Source organism: Tiliqua scincoides, chromosome 11 (genome assembly GCF_035046505.1).
Source record: "Tiliqua scincoides isolate rTilSci1 chromosome 11, rTilSci1.hap2, whole genome shotgun sequence".
In the NCBI taxonomy this organism is placed as follows: Eukaryota; Metazoa; Chordata; class Lepidosauria; order Squamata; family Scincidae; genus Tiliqua; species Tiliqua scincoides.
In genome coordinates this window covers 19,594,384-19,603,525 of record NC_089831.1, presented here as the reverse complement: position 1 = coordinate 19,603,525, position 9,142 = coordinate 19,594,384, and the positions used below count along the sequence as shown (strand labels likewise).

At 45.1% G+C, this 9,142-nt stretch overlaps 1 protein-coding gene across 2 annotated transcripts in view; it reads right to left on the bottom strand.

Annotated features, from left to right (window-relative positions):
- Positions 1-6,048: 6,048 nt before the first annotated feature.
- The window catches only part of NTM (neurotrimin), a 346,259-nt gene continuing 343,165 nt past the window's right edge, over positions 6,049-9,142 (bottom strand). For both annotated transcript variants that reach the window (XM_066639222.1, XM_066639223.1), the window contains exon 9: positions 6,049-6,459. In XM_066639222.1, coding sequence (XP_066495319.1) covers positions 6,359-6,459 — 101 coding nt within the window. In that variant the 3' untranslated portion in view covers positions 6,049-6,358. The remainder of the gene's footprint in view (positions 6,460-9,142) is intronic.

The following is a 9,142-nucleotide window of genomic DNA, read 5'->3' as shown; positions in this document are numbered from 1 at the left end:
CAGGGCAGGTGGAGGGTGGTGACCATTGGAAAGTCTTTGGAGTCCCGGTCTACTGGACTTCCCACTGCAGAGGCCAGGTCTACCTGCCCATGTGGCATCAGCAGCTAGTAATACAGCAATACAGAAAACCAAATGCACTCCTAAGTCTTCTCTAAAATCTTTTAAACATAGAAAATCATTGCAGAAAATGTACTTCGGCTCCCACTAGAATGGAAAGTCTCTTTTGTGTATCAAAACGGACCTCTGCAGCAGCTGTAGTCCCGCAGCTGTGTCCCTGAGCTCCTACACTCTCCTTCATAGCAAGCAGATTTACAGGCCAAAGAGCTACTGTTAGCAAGCCAGTTTCCTTTCAGATTTGACACTGTGTTCAGGAGAGTCATGTATGCATTCCTTGGCCTGGCACATCTGGCTTGGGGCAGCAGCTGCTACCATGCCCACATGAGTGCCCCCAGCGTTGGTCAGGTGATGGCAGTTGCCAGGGTAGCGCGGTGGCCGTCTATGCTGCCCCAGCATAGGATCAGGGCCTTAAGAACTGTCCTTAAACCTGTAATGCTGTGAGCAACTATGGCCATGGGTTAGGCAGGCTGACCCCTAAGCCCTCAGTACCTGCGGAAGTGCCCGTTACATCACTGCCAGTAGACGGGTGTGCCCCTTCCCCCAGTCACCCTAGTTCTGGGTTACCAAAGGAGGATTCTGCCACTTGTACCACAACTGCCACACTCTGACATCCCCTTCTGGAATGTTTGTACTGCACACCATGTGGGGGCTGCCTTGAAAATCACAGGAAACTTCAGCCAGTCAAAAACATGGCCCGAGACAGGTTTTGAATACACAGGGCTTCCCTTCTGCAACAATTCTGCTGACCCTATTTCTACATGCAATTCAAAGTCCTGATCATTACTTTCAAATCCTGGAACAGCTTAGAACCAAGTCGGGCTGCCACCTACACGCTTTCCCAGCCATTCAGATCCACCGCTAAGGGCCTTCTGTGTGTTGTGTCAACTGATTCTTCTCTGGTCTGCATCCAGGCTTTGAAATCACCCCGGCCAAGATAGTCTCCTCTTTACTGTATTTTCACTGACTAGATAAGTGCAGAAGATGTGGTGGCGGCCTTTCAATCAGTGTTTGTTTTTGCCTTACACTAACTTTTGAATTGGTTGACGGTTTCAGTTTGGTTTCTCTTACAGTGTAAGCTGCCTTGATAGGCAAAGAAGGTGGGATATTAATGTTTTGAAAAAAAAGTCTGAAAGATTCTGTATCCCTGGATTGGGATTTTGTTGTGAAACGTTTTTTAATTGGTTTTATTATTTTGATGGTCTTTTAAAAGTGTGTCGTGAGCCATCAGAGGCACTTTGAAGCAAAAAGGCTGGATAGGAATGTTTTTAAGTAAGTACGTTCATATTGTGGCAGAAAGCTGTGTCTCTTGAAAGCAAGACTCCATTTATGAGTCTTAGAGAAAGACACTTTGTGTGCACATACAAACATTTGCTTTTGGTTTGTGAACTTACATTTGGGAATAAAACAATATCACAAGATTGATGGTAATTGTTATTTCACATGATCTTAAATGTTTCCTAGATCCAACATACCTTAGAAAACGCCTCCTCTCGTGTCCATACTGTTTTTGTTTCATGGAGGTCGTCCTCTTAAGCATATGTACCAGGTTGGAAAGGCTGCCAAGGTTATGGAGTTCTCATCTGCTGTAGACTCACCTGAACACCTCTGGGAAGACCTGCAAGACCTACCTGCTGGAATTGGCCATTGAGGCCCAAGAAAGTTGGAAAACGACATCAATGAATCAAGTTAACTTCACCACACACTTCTATTGCGCTGAGTTACTTGGCTGGTAAGTGCCTTACACCAGCCCAGGGATGTTGCAAATGTGCCATGAGTCATCATGAGTGATGCCTCAAGCTGGGGAGGCCAGCACAAGGATGCGCACCAGCCTCCCTGCTTCAGATCCACGCTACCCATCGGTGAGTTAGCACCAGCTTGGGGAGGCTGGTGCGGAAGGTGGCAGGGGGGTGGAACAGGGGCATTTTGGGGTGGGGGGAGGGCAGGCTGGTGGGTGGACTGGGCCCTGAAGGGTGGGGCTGACCTGGGCGACCTAGGCTGTACCCTAAGCCCCCATCTCATGAGCAGCCAGGCACTACACAGGGCTGCTCATATCTGCACCAGCATCTCACTGGTGAGTACAGCATATACGGACCATCTTGTAGTTACCCTATGAACAAACCATTGCATCAGCAAGACCTGGGTTTTTATTGCATGTTGTGCTTTTCACAAACCCATTCTTATCCACTCCTGCAAAGCCTCCACACATTTGACAACACATTAGACAAATGGATTAGCACATTTGCACTTATTTAGGCACATTTTCCATTCTTAGTTGCCCTGAACATACACTAGTTCATGGCCTGTGTGTCTTCACTACAGCTCACCCCTCATAGCTAGTAGCAATGCCGCAGCACCAGAGAGATCTAAAGTCTATGACCTGCAACCAAGGACAAGATCAGATAAGGAGGTTAACAGTCCCTTCTAGCACTAACATCTGAGCATCTATATAAAGTGAGAGAAAAGTGATTGTAAAAAAAAAGAATAAAACAAAGAAATCCCAATTGTAACCTTTATGTCTCTGTTTCCCAGACCTCATTACTTGCAGCTCTGCATCATGAACTCAATGGCTTTCCTTGCGAAGGACGCACTGCTCCCATTTTAACCACTTGCCAACTGGAAACTGCAGCTATTTTTATAGAAGTTCCACCATTCATGATCCTCCAAGTACTGCCCATCAGCCATTTCACTGTGGCTGGCCAGAGATCTCCCCCCCCCCACCCACCCATATTTCCCTCTGGAGTCCCGGGCAAACAGCTCAAACAGGAGGTTTATTCAGTCAGCCCAAGTGGACTGTTTGCAGCCTGGGTGGGGGTGTGAATCGCATATCGTGCAGGCCTACAAACAGGTGAAGGTGGACACCATTTAGACATCTGTCTGGAGCAATGTGTACAGAGGTCAACTGAATAAAAGAATAGGCAGGGGGAATAATACATCACCAGGATTTGCTCTGAAAGAGTTAGCAAACTTTCAAAGCCACAGGAGTCTTGTACAGTGATACAAACAAGCTTGATATTTCCAAAAATGACTGCCTAGAGTCTAGGCAGCTCACTGTGACATTAACTTTATCACTACCACTGTATGATTGAGATCTGAAAGATCAATGCAGCCATGTCAAGGTCAACGATGAAGGGAAATCCATGAATGGAAAAGCCCTTGAGATGGTGGGCCATGAAGCTGAAAGGTCAGTCCGGCAACAGGGAAGAATGAGAAGGAAGGCAAGGAGGGCAGGAACTCAGGAATAATGAGCAGGAGACAAGGTTTCCAAGGTCCATCCTGTATAGGCAAGATAGCCATGAAAAGGGATAGAGAACTGTAGGCTAAGGACCCACAGGAGGCAAGAATGCAGGAAAGAAGTTGGAAAGTAGTTAGCTCAGTAGTAGTTGAATTTTATATATTATATCTTTCCCTCATTTTTGTGGAACCACACACACTATATAAATATATAGGTTTGAAGTACAGGTTGAGTATCCCTTATCTGGATTGCCTGTGACAGGAAATGGTCCGGATTTCAGATTTTTCTGGATTTTGGAATATTTGCATAAATATAATGAGATACCTTGAGGATGGGCGCTCCTTCACAAGAGCTCCTTCTGTTCACTTCTGTGTTCACACTCCATGCACACCTCACAAGTGCCCCTTCTGCAGTCCACAATGTGCTGCCTGCTTGGTTCGGCTCATCCCCAACTTCTGTGCCCCCAGGGTCACAGTGCAGTTTGGCTTCCTCTGTTGCTTTGTCCTGAGTAGCACCTTATAAAGCATTGCGCTTTATGGGCGGCCCAAAAATCCCTGCTGTCTTCTTCGCTGGGTTGCACTGAGCATGCAAAAAATGCAAACAAATAGGAATCATCTTGGCTTGGTGTGCCCTATGATGCATCACCTATGGCCTAGGCGTCCTGCCGACTTCCTCTGCAGGGTGAGTAGTGGCACTATGCTAGCCAGGCACGGGGAAAAAGTTTTTGGTTTTTTTTTTTAAGTCATACCCCCTAAATGTCTGGATTTCGGATGTCCAGATAAGGGGTAATCAACCTGTAACTGAAATCTCAGGCTCATATCTGTTTATAATGAACCTAGTGAAATTTGGAGATGTCCCTCTTTCCCCCCTTCCTTCCATATTGAATTAGCATGTTAATATTATTCATTTGTACCGCACACCAATACCATTGTCAATGCATTCCCCCTTCCACACCCAAGTTCAGTGTCACTGGGCAAAAGGACCCACTACGAACCGCTGTTAAGATATTCACAACACAGGAAGCATTAATTGTGTCGAAGCAACAGAACGGCACACCGGGCGAACTGCCCTTCCATTGCGCTGACGACGGGAGGCCCAACTGGATCCCCCAGCCCAGATCTCTCCTGCGCCAACGTTCAACCTTTTATTGAGGAATCATCAACTTACTGCAATACCTGTATATATTTATACACAGAGACACATCCTCCTGGACAAGCAGCTTAAAAACGAGTGATCACAACCAAGCTGAAGAGCAAGACGGAACATTTTCATTCTTTTTGTTTGTTTGTTTGTTTTTTAATGTAAAGTCAGACAATCTCTCAGTTTAGACCTCCAAACAAAACCAAGAACAAAGGAGGCTGAAGCCTGCTGGGCTATCCCATAACCTCAGTACCAAAGCGTGTTTCCAGTTCAGTCCATTGAAGAGGAAATGAGAGAATAAAACTGATGTGACTTGACTTCTCTAGTAGTCATAGAAAACGGTCGGTTTTTTTTTTCCTTTCCTTTTTTTCAGAGACATATTATTGGAAACTTTTATTTTATTTTGCATCCTTGTTGTGTTTCTATCTGAAGCTGTGTAGAGCAGGGAAAATGAAGTAAGTGTATATTGGTTATGATTTCCTCCCCCCTGGGTATAAATCCAAATCAGGAAAGAAGTGCTGAAGAATATTGGCTTTTTTGTTTTCATTCTTTCTTTTCTTTCTTTCTTTTTTGTTTTTTAATAAATGTCTCTAACTTGTAAATAACCCATGGGGAGGAGAGGCAATAAAAAAAAAAATCAGCAGGAATTAATTACACAATTACCAATAAAACTCTATCCTCGTGTCTGAGAAGACCAGTACACAGCTAACTCCATATACAGCATGCAGTGGTGTCAGGAGGAGGGCCGGGGTGAGAAATAATGAGCTATAATGCTAACATAAAATAATAATAATTGAATTTTATATACATACATGCGTGCGTGTGAGACGTACACACATGGACGTATATAGATATATAAAAGAATAAGATATCCAGCTAACTCAACGTACAGTGAGCATCAACCTTTGTACTTCCAGACAGTATGAAGACAGTGGAAAACCTGCTTGAGCTGAACACCAGAAGAATGAATGAAAACTTGTGAACGCTGGTTGGAGGCATTGCTTGTTCATCTTCTCTCTTTAGCTGCTGGACTTGTCACCTCTCATCCAGACTGTTCGTGCAAACAACGGAGACGCTGACACTCCACCTCCTGTAAACTCAGTTAAGAAGCCCGCTATTTGATTTGTGTATTTTTTTTTAATACTTAATAAACTTCTCCTTTTTTTTTCCATTTTTTTTGTTTGTTCGTTTTTTTGTGTTGTTTTTTTTTATGAACTAACAGTTCTAGGCTCATATCAGAAAATATAATTAATAAAATTAATAATGAATCAGAATCCCTTATTATCCATGATATATCCATGTAATACAATGAAACAATGTCTCGGTGATCATATGTTTGTGCACTGTTGCCGCTTTCGTTCCTTTGTGTTCAGTTGATTGTGGTCGGCTGATCAGAGCGGTTGTCGGCTGTGGTCGTTTTTTTTTGTCGTAGTTTGCAATCAAACACATGACAGTGCAGTCCGTGAAGAGGAGGGGAAATTGGGGGGGGGGGAAACACTGTGACGTACTGTGCGTAGGGCACCCATCGTTGTCGTACTCCATGTAGGAGAGTTGGGTGGAGAGAGAGGAAAAAAGAAAAGACAAGACGGCTTTAGGGGATGGCAGGAAACAGGGAGCAATGGTCTCTTAGCCGAGTGCACTGGTTGTGTCCCCAAACAGCCCATGGCAGGAAACAAAAAGAAAATCAGAAACAAAATGAAACATTCAGTTGTGTTGATCCATCAGCTCTTCTTTTTTTTTTTTCCAGATTCCTTTTATTTCCCCCCAGGATTTCCTCATAATATACTCTCTTTACTATTATGATTATTTTAAAAAATTTTAATATTCTTTTTTTTTTATTTCTTCTCCTTGTCACCATGGTTGATGGGGTCAAAACTTGGGCAGAAGGTGCAACAGAAGGAAGGGGAGCAGCCAGGCACAACCGACTCTTCTTGACGCGCCACTGTTCCCATCATGCACTGCTCCAGGTCCTGTTGGAAGAGAGGACTCACTGTCAGCAAACGGAATTAGAACTCCTACAAAACAGGCTGTGGATAGTGATCTAGCCAAAACAATTGTTTATACCAGTGGTTCTCAACATGGGCCACAAGGTCTCCCGGGGGCCATGCCCAGTGGTGCATCTAAGGCATGGCAGGTAGGTCACATGCCCTTGGCACCAGTTGAAGGGAGCATCAACTTCCCAGCCAACTCTTGGCTTCACCAAGTTGTTGCAAACCTCCAAGTACAGCGCTGTGCTTGGGGGTCTGCAGTGGCTTGGCACAAGCCAAGAGTTGGCCGAGAAGCTTGGCCAGGAACAGTTGGCTGGAGAAGGAATGGGGGGCAGCCTCTGCATCATGAAGCCACTGCCACCCGCCTCCAAACTCAGAGGTAACGTCATGGTGTCATGTGACATCACAATGTCACTGGCCCAGGCAGTGCTGACCTGGCAACTCTGCAGGGGGCCATGCCACACTTCTAGAGGACCACACAAAAAAACAGAGCACCAGGAGCCTAATCCTATCCAATTTTAAGGTGCCGATGAAGCCGTGCCAATGGGGCATGCACTGCATCTTGGGGTGGGGCAGCAGTCATAGTGGACTCCTTAAGGTATGGACAGAACATAAGAACATAAGACATAAGGTATGGACATAAGAACATAAGAACAGCCCCACTGGATCAGGCCATAGGCCCATCTAGTCCAGCTTCCTGGATCTCACAGCGGCCCACCAAATGCCCCAGGGAGCACACCAGATAACAACAGACCTCATCCTGGTGCCCTCCCTTGCATCTAGCATTCTGACATAGCCCATTTCTAAAATCAGGAGGTTGCGCATACACATCACGGCTCATAGCCCGTAATGAATTTTTCCTCCAGAAACTTGTCCAATCCCCTTTTAAAGGCGTCCAGGCCAGATGCCGTCACCACATCCATTTTTCCCTTGCCTTGGGGCTGCATTGCGGCTGTACCAGTGCTGGAAAGTTGGATAGGATTGGGCCCTGGGGGGGGGCACATTAGGGTGCCACCCAAACTTAACTGCCAGACATATGATGAAATGAGGCTCAGAATGGGATCGTGAGCAAAAAAAAGATGGAGAAACCATGGTGTATACCATGGCTGATTCCACTACCAGCCATAACTTGAGATGTTTGTTTCCAGTAAGACAGGTGTACAGCCCAAATCTTACTGAACACAATGGGCTTACTTCTGAGTAAAATAAATAATACCATTTTTGAACATCTGTAGTCATGATGCAATATGCATACGAGTAACATTCAAATATAGCTCCTGATTGAAAGCAAAGTTGTGGTTCATTTCCATATGCATTACATGTCCTATAGTTAGACTCTTTAGAATGGTTACGTTTAGAATGGCCACAGCATCCATAAAACCATCAAGATTGAAGCAAGTCCATCAAACACTTTATTTTTGAAAGCAATTTTCAACGAATAAACTCAAAGGACTTCTAAGGAGCAGGCCAGATTTTCAAGCTGCACTGAGCAGCTGACTGCGTCCAGCTGGAAAGATAAAAGCCAAGCCAAACCAAAGTCAAACTATGCATGGTGAAAGTCCAGAATAAAAAAAAAAAAGCTTACTTCCCAGTGGCGTCCATGGGGTTTGCATCACCTTGTGTGCAATCATGATCATGCTCACCCTGGGCACTGAGCATGGTGATGCACCATTGCCCTATCCCACTGGTTTTTTTGGCTATAACTTTTGACAGAATAGAAATATTACAACACAGTTTGTTCACATTATAGCAGCAACTGTTACCCTGCACATGCCTGATCTCATCTGATCTCGGAAGCTAAGCAGGGTCAGGCCTGGTTAGTACTTGGATGGGAGACTGCCCAGGAATACCAGATGCTGTAGGCTTATACCATAGTCTTTCGAGACTGAAGGTTGCCAACCATTGTTCCATTGCATTATGTATGAAATTATGCATCGATTGGTGCATAATATACAGTGTTATTCAAAAAATTCAAGATTTAAAATTTTTTGGAGAGTAATGGTGTCACCCCGTGTGACCCACACCCCCTGCTGCCCTAGCAACTCCACTCCTGCAACCTTGCCTCCAACATTCTTCCACTGTAATCAGTTTAAACGCACTGGCCAATATGGTTCTCTGTTTGCTTAAATGCCCCCTGCAGTCATACAGAGACCATTCACATGTCTATAATACAGTATGAATCATTTCACACAACATCATTACCAGAACACTGTTCTCTCACAACAGATGTAAGCCAAGAAATGGCACCCTCAGAATGATGAATTCCCCCGCTAGTTGTGAGCACCACTTGATGTGCATTTCCAAACATATGCATTGTATACGCTCCTCAAGGGAGCTGTGATTGGCAGCAACTATCAAGCTGCATGTACTCCAGTGACAAACCTACAATTGTCTTTCTGCGATGCGTGGAAGAACTGGCCAAAATTTTCTGCAAAAAAAATACAAGACAGGGTGGTGTAGTGGTTTGGGAGGTGGACTTAGACCCGGATGATCCAGGTTCAAATCCCCCCTCAGCCACAAAGCTTCCTGGGTGACCCTGGGCCAGTCACTTTCTCTCAGCCTCACCTACCTCACAGGGTTGTTGTGAGGACAAGAAAGAGGGGAGGAGCAGCTGTGTAAACCGCCCTGAGCTCTTTGGGGGAAGGGTGGTATAAAAACGTGAAAA